General features: G+C 33.1%; 1 protein-coding gene across 1 annotated transcript in view; it reads right to left on the reverse strand.

Moving 5' to 3' along the window:
- The window catches only part of LOC111429454 (bestrophin 2), a 60,587-nt gene extending 37,990 nt beyond the window's left edge, over positions 1-22,597 (reverse strand). Inside the window, exons 1-3 of the mRNA XM_023065363.2 lie at positions 22,263-22,597; positions 3,713-3,823; positions 3,317-3,488 (exon numbers count right to left, since the gene is read on the reverse strand). Of these exons, the coding sequence (XP_022921131.2) occupies positions 3,317-3,488; positions 3,713-3,823; positions 22,263-22,333 (354 nt within the window). The 5' untranslated portion in view covers positions 22,334-22,597. The remainder of the gene's footprint in view (positions 1-3,316; positions 3,489-3,712; positions 3,824-22,262) is intronic.
- Between the last annotated feature and the right edge of the window lie 5,305 nt (positions 22,598-27,902).

Consider the following 27,902-nt stretch of genomic DNA (forward strand, 5'->3'; position numbering starts at 1 on the left):
CCCTAATGATTTCAACGGAAAATCAAAAGAGGCTAACTCAAGACTAACTGCAGGGTGTCACTAGTCACAAGTCCGGGAACGTAACAAAAATAATGCCATGACATTCCAAAAAAAATCTCAAAAAATTGCTAAGGCTCCTCTTGGAACAGATGAAGGCCACTTTTGAATATTTGCGCGAACGGTTCATTAAGCGAATGAGCGTAGTCGCTACGTTTCCCGAAAGTCATGCCTGAGGGGTCATGGTTTGGACTGGAGTGATTTCGACCGGGAAGACACTGCTGATTTTTGTGGATCAGAGGGATCAACTCCCAGAACTACTTTGATGAGATACATTTGAAGGAAGTGCTTCAACGGATGCCTCTGGACATTCCAACAGTGGTTTCAGCAAAGGTGCTAGACCAATACTCCAGACATCTCGATAATAATATTTTAATATAGGACCGACATAACCCGGAAATTTCTAGTTTTATTTCTAAAGATGACCCAGGTTTATTTTCTGGGAAGTTTTGCACTAAATTATACATCAACCCATCAAAAGTCCCATTAACAGTGAAAGAAACTACAGTGCTCGCCAAAGGTTTGAATTACGCAATCACTACGATGATGGTTTGAAAGACGAAAGTATCTGCGATGTGGAAGTGACTATTCGCAAAATACATGTGGTGAAATCGGAGAAAATTCGATAAAATATGGCGAGAGTACTTAATTCAACGAATCCCCAAATCAAATCTTACAATCAACAAAAGTAGGGCACTATGGACGATCAGAGTCATGGACAGGAAAGAATACGACAACATGACGAGCCTTTTGGATCCAGCCACCTATGCGAAAATCAAGAAACACCCAACCGAGAAGATAATAAGAAAAATAAAAGAACTTGTGAAATCTATAGACATACCAGCAGAACAACAGAGAAGGTGTTTGTATAGATCCCAGTATCACCAAGAATTTATGGATTACCTAAAATCAATAAACCGGATGACCCGCCACGCCCTATTGTCAGTACCATAAATTCTTCAATGTATCAGCTGGCGAAACACCTTGCCAAGATTCTGTCACCTTTTCCAGGAAGAACAGAATCATATATCAGAGATTCTACGTACTTTGTGGAATCGAACAAAAATAGAAAGTTTGATCCCCAGGATTTACCAGAGTACCAGATAAAGATACCGTGAATAGTCTTCTCCAGAAACTCATCCCAGTCGGCTTACCGAAGTATGTTCCAGGACAATTGGAATACTCATCTACATATTTTAAATGGAAGGGCGAACTCTACGAACAATGCGAAGGGGCAGCCAAGAGATCACCTTTGCCACTGGTAATCGCCAATTTCTACAGGAAGATGTTTGACAAAGAAGCGTTAAGGAAGAGTCCAAAGCTCTTCCCACGAATTCCTAGACCACCTGAACTCCCAGCACCCCATGATCAAATTTACAGTGGAAATTGAAGCTGCAAAAACAGTTGCCGTTCCTGGATGTTAATCTCACTAGAGAGATAGAGGGGGGCATAGTCCACACAACAGAAGATATCAATGATCCAAATCCAGCGACCAGAAAGGATATATGACGAAACGAATGTAAAGAAAGAAGAAGCATTTCTAGAAGATGTACTCCAGAAGAACGGTTACACTCTGAGCGAGCCATCAAGCAACGCAAACAAAGAGAAGACGAGGTAAGTACTACACCAGCTGGTTTTATCTGCCTCCTTTATGTTTCTAGTGTGACGGCGCGGATTACGAGGTGTCTGAAAAAGAACGATATCGTGTTATGATACGGTACGGTCAGTAAGATTCGGAACGCTCCGATAGCTAAAGCCAAAGTAACCCCATTAAAGGGAACGGGAGTCTATCGGCCATCATGCAACTGTGGGAAGCATTACTTTGGTCAAAGTGGACATACCATCGAATGACGCATCAAGGAGCATTTCCGACTAAATAAAGTCGGGAGCCGCAGAGCTTTGCCACAAAAAGGGACATACGATAGATTTCGATAAGACCAAGGTGCTAGCCAGAGCCAGAAATTAATTCTAAAGCAAGAGATCCATCAACATATAGCACAGGGAAAATGCTAGTTAACTCGACGAAGTCTAGTGCTTAGGTCTGGTGCTAGTGTAAGTTCTAGTTTTAGTTAAAATTTTTGAATCACTTGATAAAGCGACAGCAAAAAAATATATTAAAAATAGTGGGAACACCTTAATTTAGTTTGTCTATAACACATATTTGGTCCCCAAATTCATTTCCTGTGAGTTATCTTTGACTATAAGTCATCGACATATTTTAAAGGTTACTATAAGTATTTGTTTCGGGAATTTAAATGAGTAATTTTTTCCAGGAGTAACGTGAAGTTTTTATAGATTTCGGCAATAAATTTTAAATTTTAGAGTGTTTTCTTAAATATCTTTTAAATTTTGTTTGATTCACATTTTAACACAATTATATTCCACGTCGTTTCTATATCAAAAAAAAACAAATAATTTCCTATTAACAGTATTTAACTTCGAAGTGAATGCGAATTGAAATTGACGGTCGACCTTTGACTTCGCTTTTACCGTTGCTGCAGTTCAAAAAAAGAAATTTTCTAAAAATTCATTAGAAGAGCTTAAAATCGCTTAAAATAGATTTAAAAATTGCTTAAAACTATTTCTAAGAAGCAATTGAAATCGACAATGCCATAATGAATCCTTGAATATACCTAGTATAAAATTTTTTTCAGCATACGCTCCGAGAAAAAAAGTTTCTAAGAATACACGGCAGCAATCTATACATAGTACTAAATAGTTAAAGCAAATTTCAATGGTTCTTTAAAATATATACATTTATCCAAACGTCATAATTGAATTTTAAATGAGCACTACCACAGACTATCTAAAAAAGACTCATCTATTCAGGATATATTTCGATTATTATTGTTCTAAGTGAAAATATTTCGACAATATTGTCCTATTGAAATTCTTCGACAAACGAATGTTTTAATTGACATACCAAACATTAACAACTTGGAGGATAATAATCGAAAGTTGATTTTCTAAGAAATATGGCGAATAGACGGTAATAACATTTTTATTTTTTCGTTGAAGTTGTTATGTATGTTATCACTACTTCTTGCGGTGTCGATTCACGTTCTCTTTACAAATATTAAATAACTCGAATACAATGAAAGAATTTTATTTTTAATTAAAGCGATATTACGCTATATAAAATGTAATTCTTTTTTGGAGTTGATAATTTTGGAAAATTGCACATCAGACACATTTCTGGATCGGGCTATCACACACGCAAATATCATTTAAATTTTAAGGTGTAAAATTTAAGACTTACCATTCCAGGAATTCCAGCGTTTACAAATAACGCCAAGGTATCAGGCCATGGAAGTAATTTGTACTGCTCCCACCATCGCTTAACAACTAACGAAACATAAAATCCTAGTACAAAAGACATGGGTATGGTTTCGCTTTGCTGACTGAAGTACACTCGAATTTTGTCGAACGTCCTACAAAAAAAAACAATGAAAGAAAAAATCAACAAAATAATAGTTGATAGACTTATGTTAGATTATTCTATCGCCTTTAATCATTCTCGTTAAAGCAATCGATAATATTTACTCCTATCTATTTATATCTATGACTTAAACAACGAATAAATGTCATTATAAAAAAATTAACACTGTCTCACTAATAGTATAGGAAATAATCGGTGTTTCTTTTACGATCTTACCTTTTTTGTTCGGTGCTCAAAGCGTATCTACATATAAAGTTTATGGAATAATATAGGAACAAGTAGGCTAAGAGTTCTCTCCATACCAGTTTGTAAACACTGCCTCTCCATCTAAAATTAAAAAAAGAAAAATGAGTTATTAATCAATGTGTTCAACCTTGATACAGATTAGAACATTCCTTTACGTTGCAAATTATAATCAGTTCAGTGAAAGTATTTAAGACATATGCGAAGTTAGCCCCTAATTAGATAGGATTTTATATGTGTATTATTTTGATTATAAGAGAACCTCTCAACCGATTTTGACGAACAGTATCTTATTTGAAAACTTTGATCCTTGGCCAATACGAAAGTGGAAATGCTCGATTCGAAATCTCTTTCGAATTCTGCTAAAACGCAAAAATATTGCGAAAGTACACGAAAATAACACAAAAATGCTTTTTTTATGTGGTCATTACTCGTAAACGATGTACCAACTCTATATTAAAAAGGTCTACGTCATTCGATTTGCCATAGTTTCTTCTATCGAAATAATGAAATGCCCTATCTCACTTCTTTCTATTAACCTTGTACGGTTGTACAAGGTTAATGGAAAGAGAGATCTGAGGGCTTCAGATCGACACCGTGTTCGGCTCGTTGTTTATCCACAATAAGAAAACATTAAGTTATATTAAATCGATTATACAGGCTGTTTCAGAATTGCACGGAATTGCATGTCTCAAATTAATTTATTACCGAAATATTGAAAATGAAAAATTTTAATTTGTCAATGAAGCGGTCAGAGTAAATGTTCAAAATGGTTCCCGTTTTGTTGAATGCAACATTGAGCACGATGAATCCACGCTTCTCTGGCAAGTCTTATAGCATCAGGACGGCCATTGATAATTACTGCGACTTCCACGATGCGATTTCTTAGCTCTTCTTGGATGCTGATAGACGTAAAGTAACCCATAGATTTCATCCAGCCCCACACAAAATAATCTAACGGTGTTAGATCAGGAGGCCGTAGTGGTCATTTCACAAGTCGGTTTCGACCAATCCATTGGTTACTGTGCTACTAATGCTCTGTTTAAATAATCAGTGGCAAGATGAGAAAAGTGAAGGGACACCGTCATGCATAAACCACATTCCCTGCCTATCGGAAATCGGAATGTCTTCTAGGAGCTCATACAAGTTATTTTGCAAAAAATTCAAGTAAGATATTCCGAAAAGCAGAAATATTGCAGAAATTAGAAACTAAATATAATATGGATCATATAACTATAAATTTGCTACACCCATATTTGTTGCGTAGATCCCAAATTGTAAAAACAGGTGAACTAAGTTCTAGCTCTGTGAGTGTAACTAGGGGAGTGCCACAGGGTTCGATACTTGGCCCGCTTTTATTCTTTATTTATTTTAACGATTTTCCCTATTACGTAAGTAAAGACATAACTTTTTTAAAGTGCCTGCTTTATGCGGATGATGCCACACTGTTGGTTCGGGGATCTAACTACGATGACATTAAACCTTTCAACAGAGGCGCTGTCGAGGGCGCGTGATTGGTGTGTAGCCAATGAGCTGTGTCTGAATGACGATAAAACTGTCCAACTTTAGCTGTAGGCCTTAACCGTAGGCTTGTGGCTCGCAATCCTACCGTGGTAAGGATTGCGGTTTTGTGGTTGTGGTTTTTAGGAACATATATCACCGCCCCTTCATTGCGCTTTTCCAATCATTTTAATTGTATGGAGTCTAAAATAAGTAAAAATATTTATTTACTGCGTAGACTTGCTACTGGTATTTCGCTAAGTGTGGCGAAAAACGCTTACTATGCATTATTTGTTCACTCATTACTTAGCTATTCAATTCTTGCATGAGGTGCTGATCCCGGGAGTGAACAATGTTTAAAATACAACATATGGCTGTGCGTGTTCTGGCAGGTATAGCTTACAGGGATGATTGCCGCCCTGCTTTTGTCTATTCTCACTGTGCCATCGCTATATATATTGCGTTGTATTATGTACGTTATGGAGAACCACAATTTGGTCAGAGAACTTTCTAATATTCATTCTCACAATACACGAGGGAGAGAAAATCTTTGCCCAGACTATTTCAGACTGTCAAGAACCCAGAGCGGTCCTTGAGTTACCTTCCACTGAAATTAATGCACGGTTAAAAGTATTCCTGTTAAAAAATGCGTTTTATTCCACACAAGAATTTTTAAATTGTAATATTGACGATATGTAAATTTTGAGTATTTCTGTAGTTTTAATTACTATATATAATATGTGTTTTGACAGGTGTAAGAGTGCATGCACTTTTTTGCATAAATAAAGAAACATTAAAGCGTGGGTGGTAAAAAGAAAGGGCTGATGAGATTGTCACCAAGAAGATCACACCAGACATTTAAGGAAACAGTATGGGTGTTTCGAAAATTAATAATCCCGTTTCTATTAGTAAAACAAGATTCGTCAGGAACTAGGAGACAGCTCAGGAAGTTAGGGTTTCGTGTACATTGTCGAATTAACCACTGGCAGAAATGTCTGCGCTTGTTGTAGTCTTCTGGTAATAAATCTTGCACATGTGTAACGTGATATGGATACAACTGTTACTCACGCAATATTCGCCATACGCTTATAATCGAAACATTGAAACGTACTAGTACTAGGAGATAACTGAACAGCATCGATTCATACTCGACTTCTTGAACGTTAGCAGTTTGTCGAAACCTTTGTCGACCACACTGAAACACGGAAATTATTCTTGACTCTCAAGAAAAATTTATTCTTGAACATATTTCTTAAAAACAAGTATAATATTGAAACAAAAATATTTTTTTGTTTTAAGAATAGAAATATAATCGAATGAAGAATATGACATTCTTGGTATCGAAGAATATCAATTTTTTGTATCAAAAAATCCATTCTTGCGTCAATAATTTATAATGCTCAAATGAAGAATTATACAAGATTGTTGTTACATGAATAAGTTTTTCTAAAAAGAAAGATACGTTATTCAAGACTTAAGAAATCTATTCTCGATACGAAAATGGGGTTGTTGACGTAACACTAAGATACTCTTTTTCAAGATTATTGATTTACTTTTACTAAGAATTCGTTTTCTTGAGAATCAAGAATATTTGTATACTTGCTTTGAGAATATGCGGTTTTTCTTCACTCAACAAAATGATCTTCTTGTTAGTGTTGGTATTTAGTTTAAATCGAAAGTGTTTTGTTAATCTTATGATTTAAAAATCTGCATTTTGCTTTTATATCCTAAATTAATAAAATTCGGCATATCGCTATAATTTAACATAACAAACATTTTATCTTAATCAACTTTTGTTGTACATTGCTCAAAAAGACCACTTTACCTGCAACGGTTAACAAATTTCTTGCGATAACTTTGGTACTTTGAGGATATTTGACGTAAAACTTGGTTATATTTCGTTTTATGACATCCAGACTTTAATTGCAAAAGATGGAATTTGAATTCAAAAATTTATGGTCAATTATACCTTACGGGGACACAATCCGGGGACACACTGTATAAGAATATGATAAGCTTGACTCAAGAGTAATAATGTTCGTTCAAGAATATATTTCTCTCTGTGCAACGTTTATTCGTGTAGGTTTTAGCGTTCGAGATTCCCTAAGACATCTTTCAATGACTTCAAACATGTTGTTAATTTATGGCGATAAATTAACAATATGTCTGATTGCTCTACAAAAATGAACAAATTTTTGGTGTCGCCCATGATAACTACTAAAAATTAAATTCTTCGTATAGCACTAAAAAAACCACTACACCAACAGTGTTAAGCACTAAATAACACATTTAATAGTAGATATTTAATCATCTGTCAAACAAAAAAAACAATATGCGATGGTTGCCCATGGCTACTTGATTAACGCAATACTTTGAAATATTTGACTTCAACTTTAAATATCTCGACAATAAATTAATTTGGGACATATGTTTATATGAATTTTTTTATTTATTTTGTGCTGAAGAATACACCCCAAAAATAGTGCCGTGCAATTCTGAAACACCCGGAATAACTCGAAATATAACCAAAGACACACGGTAAAAAATAACTAACTCTATTTTAAATCTAACATGTTTCCAGGAGGTCCATTCACTTTTCGAGTAAATATTTCAATCGGTTGTTAGAGTAAATTTTAGAGATTAAATGAATCTATGGCAAAGTGAATTATTAACTCTACGATGAGTGAACACAGATTACATATAAAATCTCGGTAGAGTTGAAATTATAATCAATACAGATTTTACAGTGCACTCGAAATTAGCGTTTGATATATTCTTAATAGAATGCTACAATCTACGTAGATTTAGCAATATACGCAAAATTAGATTTAGGTATATTCTAAATAGAGTTATAAGAAAATAGACAGTGTTCACAAAATAGGTTTAACACTTAAACTACTAACACGAAAACTGAAACTAAAAAATCATATTTTAATATCAAATAAAAATCAGCCTCTAATTGCGTTTGCGCTAAATTGAACGGCTCCTTATATATCAGGAGATTTAAATCTACAATATTTAAGTCTTTTTTAATAGGAACTTGCACTTTGAATGCATTTACTATATCCACATAAATAATTGTTAACATTTTTGTTACAAAAAATCTATTTCCATCTATTTCTAATATTGTGACAATTTCTCTTTAGTCAGATCAGTACATAGAATCATCCTCTTCTTATAATAATACAAATATTTAAAGCATTTGGAAATTTTTAATTGGAACTCTGATGGAAATTCATCGATACAGTCTTTCAGAGTTTTATTATCCAAATTCTTGTCCAAATTGCATTTTTGTTTCTTTTTTAAATTCTATTAAAAGCTGAACTGTTTCACTATCCTTTATCCTTAACACTATAATAACCGATTCGTTTATAACCAAGATAGGTACTAACGACGGGACCGTTGAGAACAAAGTGAACAACACGCCTTGTTTTCATTTCACATCACCACGTGTTCAAGCAAGAAAGGTTGTGAACTTGTTAGGGCTTGTCTGGATTTAGAGTTACTTTCAACACTTTTAAGAATTAAATTTTAACTCTAGCATGTTCAATGTATATCTACAACAGGAAACTTTAATCCATTAGAGTATATTAAAAAAATTATCTCTAATAGAGTTTATCCATAAGTAGAGTAAATAATAGAATAAAATTTACTCTAAAAAAAACACTATATTTTTAATCTGTACTCTAAAATTTTAAACCGGGAAAGCTGGCGCCTGGCTAAATACGGTTGTACAATAAAATTTGCTACAACTTATATCATAAAGTATTTTTTAAAGTGTTCCGAAACCCGTGCTTTGATTAACCAAATTAATTTTTTCTTATTTTGGGCTAGACTTTCGGGCGTCCTTACGCGTATAAACAACGAGCCGAACACGGTATCGTTATGAGGGCTGTACAAGGTTAACGGGAACGAATTGAGATCAGTCGTTTTCTGATTTCGATAAAAGAAACTATGACGAATCGAATGTTGTGTAGATTTTGATAATCGAGTACACGGTATACGATTTATAACCTCCTAAAACAGGTCATTTTTGTGTTATTTTCGTGTACTTTCGCAATATTTTAGCGTTTTAGTGGAATCCGAAAGAAATTTCGAATCGGCCATTTTGTATTGGGGACTTTCGTAAGGATTACACACATATTAACAAGGATTACATTATGCTTTCGAATGAGATATTGTTCGTCAAAATCGGTTGAGAGATTCAACATCAAATAATAGATGTTATACAAATTAATATTCATTAATCATTATTAATTAAATGTGGATAACCTCTTGTCACATTTATTTAACATCTGCTACACGGTGTTGCTTGGTTAGTATTGTATACAAGAATCATTTCACTTTTATATGAAAGCTTATTGTGTTTAAATACGTTTCGTTCCGGTTTCGAATTTCTTTTTTATACTAATTTACAGCTATTGTTAATAAATAGAAAATTTATTATATTGCCATTCTATTATCATTAATAATTTATTACTAGGGAAAATCGTTTTCAATATTAATAAAAGAATCTGACTGAGACCCTAAAATAAACACATTACAGAAAATTATACAATAGAAATTGTTTTCAATGGAAATTAAAACCACAAGAATTTCAAAATCACATCCTATTCATTAACGATCATTTAATTCCTAACAATAGTGGAAGTATACTAATTTATTCAACTGCGACGCGTTTTCATCCTAGTGTAAGAAAGAATTCCTATAAAATGGAAAAATAAGAGTGATCCTCGTGTATTCTAATCGTCAATCACGTGTAATTAGCAGCGTTCTTTCGTGAATACTGCGAAACGTTGCGGTTGTTTTTTTTTTTTTTTTTAATTTGCTATCATTTTGACGCGAAAACATTTACGTAATAATACAGCATTGGTACGACTTTTGTATGATGAACAATAACTAGTCATCAAACGATCGCACGTGCTGGTAATTTTATAAACTTCTTGTTACATTTATTTCGAAAACCCTTGAGATATTACCTGCTGTAAATCAGTGCTGAACAAACAATCTGTTTACTGAACTTATTCCGTAGGATTAGATTACATCCAATGGCTTTTAAATTAACAACTGATATTTACAGCAAGCACACAACCTATAATAATCACGTAGGAATCTTTCAAAAACTATACATACATTTCTAGTCTTACTGATTTTTTACCTATTTTCCTCAACTTTTTGTACACTATGCAGGGTCATCCACGACGACCGTCCATTAGAACTTTACAGGGTTCTGACCAAAACAAAAATTTGAAAATTCAGATTTAAGTATTATTAATTGCGTTCTCTTGGACTAAAATATTTTCAGATTTCTAGCACTTCCGGTTATACCGGAATCGCCACCTACTTTATTTTTTTTTTAATGGAACACCCTATATATTTTTACATATTTGGATTTGTCTGTTTTCAATGTTTATGAATAACTTTACTATTTGCAATTTGATTCGGCCGTTCTCGAGTTATTGGAATTTTTCTAGAAAAACCTGCTCCAGCAGACATTTGTTAAAAAATCAGAGAACACTCGATTTCAATTTATCAATTTAGATATCAATTTAGGATTTAGAATATTTTAGTCGAAGAGAACGCAATTGATCATACTTAAATCTGAATTTTCAAATTTTTATTTTGGTTAGAACCCTGTAAGGTTCTAATGGACGGTCGTCGTGGATGACCCTGTATATGATGTAAGAATAGTTTCCAATATTGTTTATAACCGCAATATGTCCTAAATATAACGTAACCGTTATTAAAAATTGTTTCACAGAAAACTCTTTCTCTTTTGAAACCACTAAATCGGTTTACACTTAAACCTACATGAGTCACTTTACAAATCTCCTTCATAACCTCTTAATCGCTATCGATTTTACCACATTACTCACATTGTTTACCGTCCGAATTATGAAATTTATACTGAATTTAACATATTGCCACTTCCACCAAACACTATTTTGATTATTCAGAAAACAACAATAGAAATTGAAACAATAGGTTTTTCTATCATAATGAGCTTTTTATTTTTTCTTTTTTTATAAAACGATAGCTTTAATGTGCGTTAAAGCAAAAAACCAAGTTATTCAATCACATTTGTATTTTTAACATTTGTTGCTATCGAATTGAAATGTAAAACTTGCACGTAATAATATTTAATAATCGCAGACTGTAAAGTGACCTTGTAACAGCAAAAATTAAAAAGAAAAAAATTGAGACGCGATGCGAATCGCGTCGTACCCATTTTACGTTGAAATCGAATGTCTTATCTATCAACATGGTTAATAGCATTTAATATACCATGAAACACATCACAAAGTCCCCGTAGTAACCAAAAACGACAAAGACTCAAAACGAACACCGCGAAATAATTTATGTAAATTTATTCGTATATTATTAAATTATGGTTCTATTGAAATGTATCTGGAATATTACCACAAAAAGTTTATTATTTATTTCCTTTTAACCAGTTCTCCTTCTTGAAAACTAGATATCACATATTATAATTTGGTACCGAGACGAAAAAGCCTGAATTCCTAACCGCTGCATTATGAATATATAAAAAACCATTCAGCACAACAATGTTCAGATTGCCAACTCTTGTTGAAATAATAAAGTAAATTTCCGAGAAGATGACGTAAGCAAAAAAGTACAAAACCATTGCCGATTTCATTTTTTCCAGCTTCTGTTCCATATCTAATAAGCGAATTAGGTCGCAAATTGCATATCCAAGTTTATTGTTGAAGTAATAAATCATTTTTATTTTACTTTACGATCCACACCTGACGCCTTCTCGACTCACTCTCTTTTCAAATTCAATTATAATTCCATAGGTTTATGTGTGCATACTACATACCATACATACGTATGTATCACACAAAGGTTAAATTTACAGTTTTCCAACACAAGTTACAAATTCCGCAAAATATTTTTCACATTAACGTGCTCTTTAAGATTCTACCAATCAAAGACAGAAGAAAGGTCTAATTAGGAATTCGATCAGTCACTCTAAAGGCTTTTCATACCGTTAGAAATTAAATCGGATCGAACCAATCGCGTAATTGTTATTCTAATGGCAATATCGAGATCTTTCACCTGCCGCGATAGAACTATAGAGTGCTTTTCTTGGCAATATTCCCGGATTGAACTCGCGAATGAATCATTTATATCGTGTTATACCCGATAATCGTGCAGAGAGCCTTATTTTGTATTCAGGCTTTGTAATACAGTATAATGTGTACAGAAAATTTACTTTTTCGATTATTTCGGCAGCGTATATCGTAATCATTGCCACAAAATACGATGATTCGCATGTAAAGTTTCGAAAGGTAACGATTATAATAAACAACGGTAATTGTAGTGGATTACCTTGATCTTCGAAGCTGAATACATAGAATCATTAAAACCGCCTATTGACGTCATAAACTCGGAATGGACAATATTAACGAAACTCATAAACCCTGTAAAATCTTTAATTTTTTTGCTTTTCATATCATTTCGAACAATGATTTTTAAAATAAATATGAAACACATAAAGTAAAAGTTATGTAGCGTTTGTTATGGTTAAATACATGAAAGTTGTTCATTTTCTAATAGAAGAATGTAGCACCGTCGGTTGCACCTGGGATTAACGGCAATGATACATATCTTGTAATGAAGTATTTAATGGTTTTCCTATGACTCATGACTAAACCATTACATTTCAAACATAATTATAATAATAAAATTAATAAGCACGTTAAATGTGCAATAATTAAACAAAGTTAAATCTTCATCCCTCATATACTTTATAGTCACATAACGTACAAGTTCGTCTCGATTAGGCTTTATTTGCACATCAAACTCCTTTTAAGGTTTGAAAACAAACAAACAACTGTTTATTAACGCTCACGTGACGTATAATACAATATATAATATCACAATAGCAACGACATACGTTTGAACCAAGTTAAAATATGTGTATACACAATTTTATGTCAAGATACTTTCTCTTTAAAGACGGCGATTGTATTATTCTTTCTTCTTAAGTCTTTCTCATGAAGAGACCTTAATACAAGTCATTTCACCATCACAACGGTGTTTCATCTCGATTAATTCGACGCATAACCCGTTCGTTCATTTTCGAAGTCAAGGTTATTCAGAGGAGATATGTCAAGGAAATACCCCAAAGGATAATTGATTGTAAAACCGTATGTTGTAGAGTGCGAACAGTAATGGTTAGGACGTTCACCGAAGATAAAAGCGTCTTCCTGGTAGTTGCTTCTTTCTATAAAACGATTGAGAAGGAAAAGGTCAATGGAATTGCGGAATTAATTCCAGCATTTTATCCTTGTAACAAGTAAGGTGCGTAAAAGTTCGAAACGTCACAAAAAGAACGTTAAGGTTGGCTTTCTTTTATATTGTTCGAAAAGGAAGTCAATAATTCTTATGCTTTATGAACTTCACGTAATTCGTTGCAGTATGTTACTGCATAGAAGAAAAAATGAGTCGTTCATGCTTTGTAATAAAGACGAAAAGCAATAAGGAAAAAACAATGCGTTTTATTACGTTCAAGTCTTTGTAGTTATTAAAATTAATATTAGAACTTCCGGGTTTCCTTTTCAAAATATCAGTTATTTAATCAAAATCTGAATAATTGCATACGGCAAACTAGATATATTATAAACAGCATGAGGTCAATACACCAACCCATGGAATTTTTCATTAAATATCTTATTAGGCCCCATATAGCATATTTCTTAAGCAATTCGATATACTATACCGGGTGTTTAAAAATTATGTTCGGACTTATATGTTCCCACTTATAGTTCTCATCAAGATAAACAAAAAAGTCTTAGTAAACCTAGGTCCTAAAAGCAGGGTTTTCGAAGATATAAAGAATTCTAGTGTTATTAGTGAATGAAGCGCCTTGGCTTTCAAATGTTTATTTAATTGGGGAAAATACAAACAGAACATAAAAACTGAACACAAAACGCTTAAAGTAAATTCTTTGCTGGAGATCCTCCAAGTTATTAACAGGAGCATTAATGATTTTAAGTAACCCCATACAAAAAAGTCTAGAGGATTGAAATCAGGTGATCTATATGGCCAAAGTATTGAACGAACAATGATCGCAAAATGTGCAGGCACGCCATCATGCATGAACCATATTTGCAACCTATCCTGAAGAGGTACATCTTCGAATAATATCAGCAAAGTGTTTCACAGAAAGTCCAAATAAATTTCACCAGTTAAGCGATTAGGAAGAGTCGTTGATCCTATCAATCGGTCACCAAGTATACCAAGCCAAACATTTACAGAAAACTTTTACTGGCTTCTTGATTGCACAACAGCGTGAGGATTTTCATCCGCCCAAATGTCATTGTTATGAAAATTCAAAATTCCGTCTTTTGTAAAAACAGCTTCGTCAGTGAATAAAACACTAGCACGAAATATCGGTTTTTGTGCAAGCTTCTGCAACAGCACTTCACAAAATGCTCTTCTCGAAACGTAGTCAGGACGACAAGTTCTTGTACTCATTGAACATGGTTGAACAATTGTTGCTGACATAAAATTCTCCAAACTAGAGAGGCATTAATGTTTACTGCAACAGAGATCCTTCTTACATTCGTACCTGGATTTTCTTCAACCCTTCTCAAAACATCATCTTCTACTGCAGGAGTACTCACAGATCGAGGTCGACCAGTATCGTGGAGAGTTGTTTTAAAAGAACCCACTTCCGACAAACGTTGATGCAATTTTATGTAAAATTTATCACTAGGTAAGTTACGATTGGGGTAAGTTTCCGAGTAACAGCGACCTGCCTCATAAGCGTTACCATTAGCAGCACCGTACATAAAGTGCATGTCTGCCATTTCTGCATTTGTGTATTCATTCATGCTTACATGAAATAAAAGCACCCAACAACACTAGCGACAGTGACGTAAGATTGACAATAACTAAAGACAAAATATGTTCAGATTTGCATGGCTAGTAACACGACTAAACGACTAGATATGAACTTTATTGAAAAGGACCTAAGTTCAATGGACATTTTTGTTTATCTTGATGAGAACTATAAGTGGGTAAAATATCCGAACAGAATTTTGAAACACCCGGTATATCTTATTTATAGTATAACTCATCTAACTAACTGAACTACGTACACTCAACATTCCTGAAATTTCTTATTCTTACTGACTTATATACCGGCTTATAATTAATAATTTCATTCTTCATAATTAGAAAAATATAAAATGTAGTTTTCTAGAATCATTATCATAATAAACTGGGGTTTACATGAAAAATTACAAGTGTGTGTTCAAGAAATATCTGAATGTGTTTCGTCTTTTTAACCAACATTTAAATTATCATTATTTCTTTTTGCGTCCGAAACGCGTGTAGACTACTTCATCATTTACAGTTTTTTACAATTATGCAAATTTATGCAATATTTGAATAATTCATATCAGTTTAGCCAATTTAAATGCTACTGTGTGTTATAAAATACGTCCGATTGATGGATTTATTATTAGTACAAAACTTTACATTGGCTTTACTTTTTAACTTTGGCTGAATAGTCTGTAAATTCATAATGGTAATTAGGCCACTCCAGAATTACAGCTTTATACTTTTATACAGGTGTCCCGAAACTCAACGCCAAGCGGGTACCGGGCGAGAAGCCAACCAAATACGTGTTCTGGTAAAAATAAGAAAACAATTCCATGTCTCTTAGTTAAGTGATAATAGACATATGTTTGAAAATGTAAAAAATCGTTCCCGTAAATCATATCTTTAGGTACTAGGGTCAGAAATGTACGCAATTTAAAAGTGATTTTTTAATAATGTATTCCTTCCTATAGAAGTCACAAATCAAACCACAAAAGTCATTAGTTTTGCAAAAAAAGAATATTAGTTTGATTGAGTTAAGGTTGAAAGAATTTATGTCTATTAAGTTTGACACACGATTTCTGCCGGTTCTTTCAAAGATCTTAGAAAGACTTATGATAGAGCAGTTAAATATTTATCTGGAAACACATTGCATTTTGCCTCTTAAGCAGTCCGGGTGCAGGAGACACTTCAGTTGTGCTACTGCGCTTCTGGATTTGACTGATGATGTACTCAGGTCTCTGGACCAGGGTAAATCCACAGTATTAATTTTACTTGATTTCAATAATGCCTTTGACATCCTTGATCATAGTCTCCTGTTGTGCATTTTGAAGTTTATTGGATTGGATGTTCATGCGGTTAAGCTATTCGATAGCTATCTATCAAATAGGGTTCAGTCAGTTAAGCTGAATTCTGTTTTATCAGATCCTGTAATCTGCTCTTCTGGTGTTCCTCAAGGTTCTATTTTGGGCCCCGTCCTTTTCACTATTTACACTTGCAATCTATTTTAAAACCTTATGTATTGTTCTTATCATCTGTATGCGGTTAATACGCAATTGTACTTTTTTTTTGTTGTTTTTGTTTTTTTTTAAATTGCTACTCAGTATGCGATTTTGTTTTATTGTTTTTGTTTGCCTTGGTACAAGTTAAAATCAGTGGTAGTGTTGCTACCTTTTCTGTTCTTATACCATTTGAGCCATTGTAATTTGAATACTTTTTTATTTATTTTAGTTATAAGGATTATTTTATTTTGCCTTGTTAATTATATTTTTTTCTTTTGTTTCTGGTCAAATAATTTTGTATCTTGTTTTTCTTATCATTATTTCTGGCTCAATAAACAGTTTATTATTATTATTTCTAAAAAGAGAGTAGTACAACACCCTTGGCAAGTTATTTTAAAAGGTGGCCCGTTTAGTCAAATTTCCAAAATGGTACAATACTTGCCACTTTTCTTTCCATAAAAAATATTATTGCCTGTTTTTCTGCAAAAAAAAACACGTTATTGAAAAAATTCATACTTTCGTATGCTATTTGTATTTACTCTTTATTTTCTGTTAACTTTGTTAGAAGATGTGCCATTTTGGAATCTTGACTAAACAGGCCATCTTTTCTTTATAAATCGTGTGTCAAACATTTCTAATCGTAGTACCTAAAGACACGGGAACGATTTTTAACATTTTGAACAATATGTCTATTACCACTTAACTACATGGAATTTTTTTCTTATTTTTGCCAGAACAGGTATGGGTTGGCCCCTCATCCGGTGCCCGCTTGACGTTGAGTTTCGGACCACCTGTATAGCACCAATACACCAACTTTTGTCAAATATCAATCGTTAGATAAATACATATACAATTTTAAAAAAACGTGTTGATTTGAATATTTTATCTCAACTTAAGAAACCAGATTATACAAAAAATAATTGGTGTGTGATCAGTGATCAGATAAAGTACCACTTCCGATTACGCTATTTGATTGAAATTTCATATGTAAATTCTTCTTTTTCTTGACGAAAGCCTAGGGCTTGCTAGGTGTTACTTATTTGTCGTTGCATCTTGAGATGAGGATGTCCAACTCTCCCTCCACCGCTTAGCCGGGTGTCCTGGATGTGTTGATACATGTCTTGAAAATACATGCCAATATCGCTGTTTCTACGGTGATTCATCAGCCGGGTAATTCGCTGATTATTGTTCTCATGATTTTCATTTCGGTACGCTCGTTTTGTTTCTATTTCCGTCTCCTCTCTTGTTTTCTCCGCATATGTCATCAAGGCTTCACGCATTATATTCTTGGTTTTATTTCAGTTGACATACCAGATTGTGTGCCTTAGCGCACCAGCGATTCTGGTTGCCTTCTTGAATGTTGTTTTCCAATATTGCTTACATTCCCGTAAGCCGAAATAGTTATTCCTAGATAATTATACATATTTTAATACTTGTTCGACGATCTTGTTGTTAACTACTATTTTGTATATTGCAAAATACTACTATTTTGTATTTTGTACCTTGTTGTCTTGACGTGGTTCTCTGCAATATTAAAAGCCTCTGTTAACCACTGTAGTTCATACTCAGTATCAGCCACTCGGAAGGCATCGTCTGCATAGCACACTATCTTGTGTGTGCTTGGATTCTTCTAGAGGCTCAACATCAACAAAGCCCCGTCATCGAAAGTTCTGATATCCGTAATGAAGCTTCAAATGCTCAAAGTGCGTTTGATGAGCATGACAATGAACACATGACTATTCGAAGTGCCGAGATTCTTGATGAACCTGCGAATGTTGATGGTCTTTCTTCTGAGGTACATGCACAACCCTTAGATGTTCTGAATTTCGTATCAGAACGTGAGCAATCATTGGATTCCCCACTCTTGTGCTGTGTTTGTACTGAAAAGACAACGGCTGTTCATTCATGTAGAACATGCAATAGACCCATTCATGCTATTTGTGCTGCTCCGGAGAAAGATATGGCAGAAGGCTATGGTTCTAAAGTTGTTTGCCCATTATGCTTAAAAAACGCTTTAGCTGTACAGAACCGCATCAGTTTGCAAAAAAACACTGTGATACTAAAAAGTGTTCATGTCTTAAAAGTAAGATTTTATGCACTTCAAAATGTCACAATAGTTCCTCATGTAAGAATAAATAAATATATTTTTTACTTACTGAATTCTGAGAGGCCAGTAGATCTACGTCTTGTTTTTACAGAATTATTTTGTTCCCTAAGTTTTTAATACTTATTACTTGATTGCTTATAAGCAAATGAGATTATGTTAGTTAACCCAGAAAAATTTTAAGTTTAGTGTAATTTAATTGTGATTTTACTATAGTTACAGAAAGGTACTAGGTGCCTTTTTCTGTACAATAATTTATAGATTATCAAAAAGTTTATTATGTGTAAAAATTGATAAATACAGACCAAAATCTATTTATTTTACACATTGCCCGTCGACCAACAGGTACTCTACGTAATCCCTAAGAATTGTATACATTACCTAGGTAAAGTATCTAAGGGACAATAATCTTCATAATATTTCATACATTGCCTAGACACCCCAGGTATTTTATACATTATCTAGGCATTGTATAGAGTACCTGAATTATACAGATTGACGGTAACATATATATATCTCATCTCGAGATATCTTTATCTCTATTTTATCTATTTTTCTTTTTTTGCATCAACTCCTTTACTTCAGGTGTAAACCACATCGTCATTCTTTCGATTGTTTCATTTTTTAAGAGTCCTCAGTGCCTCTCCCACTACGTCAGTCATATATATGAGTTTTTAATTTTTTCCACATGGCGTCAGCGGTTTCTTTTGTCTGACAAATTTAGCATAAAACTTAACACAGATCTACGATTTTAATACAACTTATAAAACATTACATAACATACAACTTACAATTAGAATAAAGGTCGATTGCGATAAAACATCATATTTTAACTACTCCAGAATATACCGTGCGCTATGTTGGTTTATACGAAATAGTCTACTACTACAATTACTACATAACATTAAAAATCATTGGTTTTAGCATAATAATAAATTTCAGTTAGTTATATACCTGAATTGTATTCGCACACAGTGATTTTGGTACATTGACGTATCAGGTGCAACATCATCATATATTTAAAGTCGGCAATGCCCTCTCTGTGACTTTCCTAAAATAGGATACTTAGGTATTTATTTATCACTTTTAATTATTCACCGTTTCTATTCGTATATTACATTCTACCTTGACATTTTGATGATCCTATGCGATTTGAGAGCCCTTGAATCCATTTTATAACGTAAACAAGTTTAAATCGGAAGGAACACCTTTTTCCTATTAATTTGAACATTAGAGGTGAGTATTATTCATTTATACTACATAAATTACCGAAAATGTTCGAGTATAAAATTTGAATCAAATCGCTTAACCGGAAGTGATACTTGATCTCAACACCTTCTTATACAGGGTAATTCAAATTCGACCCCATTGTAGAGATGTATATTAAGGGTGATTTAAGTATGACGCCGATAGATATTAACCGACGAAAACCCGGATTAAGATAGTTGAAGGAGCGCTCCTTCTGACTGTGATAACAGTTTTTTAGAATTCGGTTTTATAACAATTGCACAAGGCCTTGAAGTTTGGTAATTTTGAGCTATTTTAAGTACAGAGCGGTGTTCTTCATTTTTTATTGATCTTAATATTAACTTATCGGCAGACGAAAAGGGTTTTTGATAGAGAAAGATTCAAGCTTTCAAGTGGTGCATTTAGTTTTTCGCTATCTCTAATAATAAGGAAGATATCAGCTAAGAAAGTAAATAGGAAATTACGGGTTAAAGTTTGTTGCTATCGTCGCACGAGTTATTTCGTCATATTATGCTTTATAATTTTGAGAAAAAGACGAAAAGACACTTTTAGCTCTCCTGAAACAAGACGCCTCCAAGAAAACCGCTTTTGAAACATATACAAATTGACAAAATTAAACAAAATAAAACCACGTTATCATATTTGATGATTTAAGCATTGAAAAGAAGCGAGCAAAGATATGCCTTGATTGTTGTTCAAAAATAAAGAATGTGTGTTTGATGAAACGGAGGTGAAATCATTAGTTTAGAGATCACTTCCAATGTCGATATCGTTTGAAGGCTTTTTACATTTCTCAATGATATGTTTCATATTGCTACCGAAAGATTGCAGTTGAGGGTGCTTGCAATCAACACTATACAATGTCGAAGTGGTTAAAGATAAATCAGAACTGAGAGATAACTACTATATTAATGAATATTGCTAAACGAACTCTTTTTCGTCAATTAATATTTAGAGAGTATACAAATTCTCCCATTGATGTCAAACGTAAATGGTATTAGTACGTAAAGTTTTTATGTACTAATAGTTTAGATCACGTATATTTCAATTTCCGCACTATAATATGTAACCTGTGGTTGTCCAAAAATGTAGATATTTTAGCATTTCGCAAACCTGCTTTCACGCGACGTCCGCTCCCAAGGATACATTAACAAATTTCGGTCAATATTTGCTTTGTGTAATTAATAAGGCATTACAAAATGTCGTTTTTTTTTGCAACAGCAAAGAATTATGTTCTATTTAGAGACGAGTTACCTCGTAGATTTTACTCTGAACGAGCTTAAAATTTTCCGTAGTTACGCAATATAAATTGGCACAAATAAAAACAACAACCGATTGGAGTTGAGACATTCCCGAATAGAGATTGATTCATTTTGATAGTTTTAATGTTGTGGCTCCTGAAAACCATTAGGGTTTATTTAAACTGCTGCTATATAATATCGAAACTTTCTAATTGGATGACTTCATTTCCTGTGGTTCAAATAATAGCAAAAAGTATTTTGCAAACCTTATAAGAAAAATTAATTATTAGGTAAAATATCTAAAAGTTCAAATATTAATAAAAATCGCGTAATATGCGAAACGAAAGAGCCCATCCGGTTAATGATACGAATTTATTGTAATTTTTAACGATTCATCAAATAAGGACAAATACTCGGAAACATACTAGCGTAAGATATTCTTTGTATATACATTATAGCTCTACGAACTGAGTTCAAAAAACTTCCCCAGTTACCATTAACCAATTGTTATTGAATCACGATTTAAATCAGAGCACAAAAGACGAATTGCGTTATAATTTATAATAACATACTTTTCAGGATGCAATCTTAGATTAGATTGGTTAGTCCTCTTATAATTAATTGTTGAAACGGCGTGTGAACGATTGACTTGAATTAAAATGGTTAGCGGTAGTAAATATAATGAGTATTAACCATTGTGAGCAATCAAGCATTTCAGCTATCGCAAAAACTTATGTAAACTTTATAATTCTTTTCTGATCATCATCCGTTTAAATTTCAAAATTGAATATTTCCACTTTTTATAAGTAATTTTTTAGAAGAAATTTATTTTTTAAATAAGAACTTTCATTAATAACACGAAAAGGAAAATTCCTTTTCTTTAAAAGAGAACTAACTCTGTAAGTACAGAGAGAGGAATATGTCGCATTTTGTAGGTCAAACATCAAACAATGGGCGCCCCGATATCGGTGACACACATTCGAACAACCAAACCGAACCATACAATAATCACAATAAAAATTAACAATTAAAATCAACAACCAAAATAAAAAGTGATCAATCACCAACGTGCTTACTTTCTCAAAATCTTCCAAAAACAACCAAATGTGCTCCCGTTGGGTACCTCCCCCGTATACGTAACCGTCATTATCACAGCGAAACACCACCACTAACTGCACTTCTTTTCATATACCACTTTTTCCTCTTCTTCTAAACTTTCTTCTTTTCGTTCTAATTGTAAATACAGTGAAGAACGAGGAAGGTTCCAAATAATAGGAAGAACTCGCGCCCGAAGCCAGCGAACGGCAACGCGTCCTTCGTGGTATTCCACGGTGGAATTCCTCTGCGGTTGCTGCGATACACCACCAACTGCTACTACTGTCGGTCCGAACGAACTGGCCACAGGAGTCTCAACACTCAACAGCAACCAACATTGAAACGATGGATGGTAGGGACGCAGGTGTGGTAGTACCTCTGGAGGGGCTGGCGGCGTCACTGTGTGCATGCCACGGAACGTGTACTCAAATGAAACTCGACAAAAAACAATGGCACATGTATTCGAATTGACTTTTGAAATCAGCGGTTACCTACACACAGCATTAAACAAGGATAGGTTGATTTCACTTGATGATGGTTGCGAGTAGGTAAGTTGTTTGGTAGACAAAGTTGGTTGATTTTTTTTGCAATACCTAAAATAAAAGAAATCTATTGAATATTTTTAATTGGTGAAATGCATTAATGCATATTAGGGATTAACAGATTATGGATCATACATCCCGGTTAAGTAATCTCCTCGTTCTAAGAATTTTGAACAATACCTATTCATCACTACTCATCTATTGGATACTCATCATATGTAGCAATATAAGATAGTTTTTAGATGAGTAAAAGACAAACATTGTTGCTTCTTAAATAAGCAGTGCTTCATTGTTATCCACAAAAATTTGAAGATTCTCCACGTTTTATAATTTAATAATTTGTACTGTATCAATGAAGGAATTAAAGAACGGAAAACGTTTTAATCGTATCACCAATAACTTACAACCCATCGCCTTAGTCTTGACAATTTTTATGTCTTCATCGAATACATCCACAAGCAGTTATGTCACCTTGTATGGTCACGTTCACTGAAGGCGGCTTCACATGTAGCCAGTAAATTAGGTGCGAACTTAAGTAAACTTCTGCTGTGCCATTGTAAAGACATGCATTTTAGTATATTTCGCCTAATAGAAATCTAAGTTACTATTTATTTTTTCTTCATGAACAGCCACAATTTATTTTACTAAAGCAGTTTCTCGACTTAACTAGCAAATACATGTGGAACCGCCTTTACAACTGTACACCTTATTTATTACATAAACTCTACAATGATCTACACACTTAATAAAGAATGAGTTTCCACAAATATTAACATTTTAAAGTTATCTGTTTTGGGATTAGTACCATTTTCTATTGTATGCAAACACAAGCTTTAAAGCCCTTCAAATTAAACAGTTCAGTGTTATCAAATTGTAAAATTTTTAACCATTTTCGATAATAAGCTATCTATGAAACCATGGTTGTTTGAATTGTTTCTGCGGCATCCATAATTCTAGCTACTAGTTGTTCTCTATTTTCAATATTTTTTTCATAAACTAAACTTTTCAGCCTTCTCCATAAAAAGTAATATAAGTGATTACAGTCTGGCGACCTTGCTGGCCAAGGAACCGTTGAACCTCTTCTAATCCACCGGTTTGTATAATTTTGATTAAGAAATTCTGTTACTTGTCGACCAAAATGTGGAGGTTCGCCATAGCACAGTGTTAGGAAGTTATGAATATCTGGCCAAAAATCTAATTACAACTAAATGAAGTTGAAAATGTTTAATACCATTATAATATCTCCTTAATGGTTAGCTGGATTTATTTCATCTATAAACAGTGTTTATAACAAAATTTTGTATTTTGAAACAAATATTTGATAATAAAAGCGAAACAAAGGTTTTGTTGTTTGTTGGGTTGGATGTTTAAGCTAATGTAACTCTGAAAACATGGTACATTTATTTCATGTAGCTTGCAAAAGGTACATGACAACACAATAAGTATATATACTTATATAATATATACAGGGTGTCTCTCGTAAATGGTTCGTTAAAACTTTTTAATGCTCCACTATTTGTACAGTTTTGAAATTTTGGGAGCATAGGTTGTTCATTCGGAACTTTCGATCTAAAATATTTTCAAGATGGCGGTCAGATTCCGGTCTACCGGAAGTAGACCATAACTTTGTTATTTTAAATGAATGCTACAGTTTTTATTACACCTTTTAATTGTACATAAAAAATATGTTGACTTTCATAAAAGTTATTAAATAACTTGTAACCCCTAAAGAAGTTCTAACGAACCAGTTACGTGAGACACATTCGATGTCCGAATAGGCTAACTCGGAAACTATAAGAGTTAGAGAAAAAGTAGCTCACACGTCATGATCTCGTTTTTCGAGAAACTGCTAATGCCGAAAACCTCAAAGCGCTATCGTCTTTTGTTTTCCCCTAGAGACTTAACTAGAGACTAGAGACTTCCCCTAGAGACTGTAAATTTAATTTCTTTGACGACACTAAAAAAAGCTTATTTTTAGCTTTATTTTAAAACGATAAGAAATGGACCTAAAATAACCAATTTAATAAGCGAATAATCAGTGGTTGTTTCCATTAAAAAAACGAAAATTGCCATAATATCTAAAAATGTAAAACCGAAAAAACTATGTCATCAAATTCTCTGTAAAAGAGTGTCCATATAATGTTTTAGTTATAATACTCCACCATAATAATAACCACCAAGATAATTGCACTTGCTGGTTTTATGTTATATTCAATTTTGGCTTCTAGGGGAAAAACAAAAGACGATAGCGCTTTGAGGTTTTCGACATTGGAATTTATTTAAAAAAAGAAAACGAGACATGTCAGCTACTTTTTTTCTAACTCTTATAGTTTACGAGATAGTCTATTCGGACATCGAATTTGAACCATCCTGTACATAAAGTATGAAATCAATTCGACAAAAATTTGAGGGATATTCTTCCAGAAACAATTCTTGGATATCTATGTTATACTTTTTATCGCGCATTTTTTGAGATAAAACTGATATGTACTACTTACTATTTTATTTGCAATAATAGAGTAAACTACGCTATTCTCTGCTTCTGTTTATTTGTGACAAATGTTTAATAATATAATGATAACCATAAATTATGTTTTAACCCATAAGCAAATTTAATATTTTAACATACTGTTTTAAATTTTTTTTATACCTATATTTATTTTTCTTCGTCCTCACTGTGTTCTACAATTTCAATATTAGTTGCAATTGACGATAAAAAATCATTTCTTTCTTCATCATTTTCAAAGCGAGAAGGCTTATAAATTCTTCAGAAAAATCTGTATTATTCCTTGGTTTCTTGCTATGAAATGATGTTATAATTGGGTCTGAAGATATTAATAGATATTGTGTTGTAAAATTTTTAAATGCAGCAGTTTTCATTTCTTGATAATAATTTTTGTGAAATAGGCGTCATTGATTTTCTTTTTTAATACTGTGTTGGATAGCTCTTTTTTAACGAAAAAATTACTTCGGACTTGTTTGGGAAGAAGGTTACAACATGAAATCCGAATCGTGACTATTTTTTTAAAGACGAACGTTTAAGCCCGAAAGCTTCTAGTTCTAGAACTAATAATAGAGTTAGTACTAATATTAATTCATAAAAAATAGTTATTCTGAAAAATTGTAAACGATTGATAGTTTCAAAACTAACTTTCAGTATTCACTGTCTAATATCCGTGGACACCACCCTGTAGATTAGTCATTTTATTGAAAATGCGCAATTTATTTTTTTGGAAACGGAAAGTATAGGCTTGTTGGGACTTTTTTTCTAGCTTAAATTAAAGTTTAACAATGCAAATAAAATCTGTTTATGAACAGTGTTGAGAAAAAGATAAATAAATCCAGTATTCAAGAAGCTATTACAGTGTTACATAAACAACACATACAGTATAAAATTATAGTGAAATTTCATAAGGGTACAACTTTTAATATGTTTACAATCGCGTCTCAATATTAATCAAATGTTTTTGGAAATTGATATGCAAAATAAGTGTTTTAATTTATAAAATAAATCAAACAACCATGTGTTTTTCTCAATAAAAAGGACACATTTGACAACCATTTATTTAACCTCTAATTTTTTTGAAATATAATATCAGTATAATATTTCAACGTAACATTTTTTTGTATGACGTTTCGGAAATTTATTCCATTTTCAAATACAATTCTTACAATTATTAACTTTGATCCAAAACTTTAATCGTTAATAGTAATATTTTTATACATCACAATTTAAAACTTAATGGAAACTAATTATAACTCGGTAAACCGATATACGTCAAAAACCTACGCCTCAACGGTTACATGTACGTACTATCGGCCAAACCTTATTTACTACATGGCGTAAGGGACAGAAAACAAATCCCCCGCACGGTCGCTTTGCCGAGTACGGCCGAAGAATCGAAGACTGGAGGGGCATACTCATTTTCTCTCGAACCTTTGCTCTAGCCTTGTCGTCTCTTCAACCCTGAAATGCCGGGCGCCCGATGCCAGCTTAAAGTCGAGCGTGCCTTGGATTCGAACAAAAATACACAATTTCGTTTTTACAATTCAAATAACTGTACCAATGTTATGACGTAGTCGATTTTAAAAATTCATAAAATAGTCAAATATATTCATTAAAATAAAATAATTGAACTTTAATAAGTGAAAAAAATTGTTTCTTAATTTTAAATACGTTTCTGTACTGTATATCTTCGTAAAGTTAAAGAGTTTAGTTAAAATTCGATGTAAAAATCGTCTCTTAATTTCCATTAGTAATATTTTTTTTCTAATCTCATTTAAAATGGCATTTTAACCGTTTAATATTATAGAAAGTCTCAATAATTTCAAGCCATTTACGACCATTAATGCGTTTACGCACCGTTTCTTCACATTTTTTTGCGTATTTTTGACATAAGGCTTTTGCGAATTTATATTTCTTGAGTTGATATATTTTTTTTGTAATAAGTCCTAAAATTTTACAATAATTTCTCACCTTCATCGTAAATGGGTAAACAATAAACTTTTTATTTTTTGTACACTTTAGTAATGTTAAAAAATTTATTACCTTATTCACATAAGGTAATATAAAATTTCTGTTGAAACTACCTGTAAACTGAATTTTATAGATTGTTATTTATGAGCATGATAATATTCCATATTATAATGAAAAACCATTTGATTTTGAGTATATAATTCATTTATTTACAAAGAAAATTTTATTAATAATAAAACATTTTATTATATATATATTTTTTTTTTTTGCGCAGAGGAGGGGAAAATGCCTTACGCACCCCGGCCTACTGATGGCGCCTATAGTTCGTGGGTCGGAAAAATCGTATTTCGGCCGGGAGTGTGGGACTACAATTAATTAGCACCTGCTACCCACTAAAAACCCCCCCTTCTTCTCCCGGACCACCCGGATTTCTGCGGAAGTCGTTATATCCAGGATTCAATTGCAAGAAAAAAAATATTGATGGTTAATATTAATTTTATTAAGGTTGTCTCAACTTACCGGCTTTGGAAGGGACTCTTCATCCCGCGGGATGAAGAGTTTTATCTTTTTCGTCTTGAGGACCACAGCCAGGTATGCGCTTA

This window comes from Onthophagus taurus, chromosome 1 (assembly GCF_036711975.1).
Source record: "Onthophagus taurus isolate NC chromosome 1, IU_Otau_3.0, whole genome shotgun sequence".
Taxonomy (NCBI): Eukaryota; Metazoa; Arthropoda; class Insecta; order Coleoptera; family Scarabaeidae; genus Onthophagus; species Onthophagus taurus.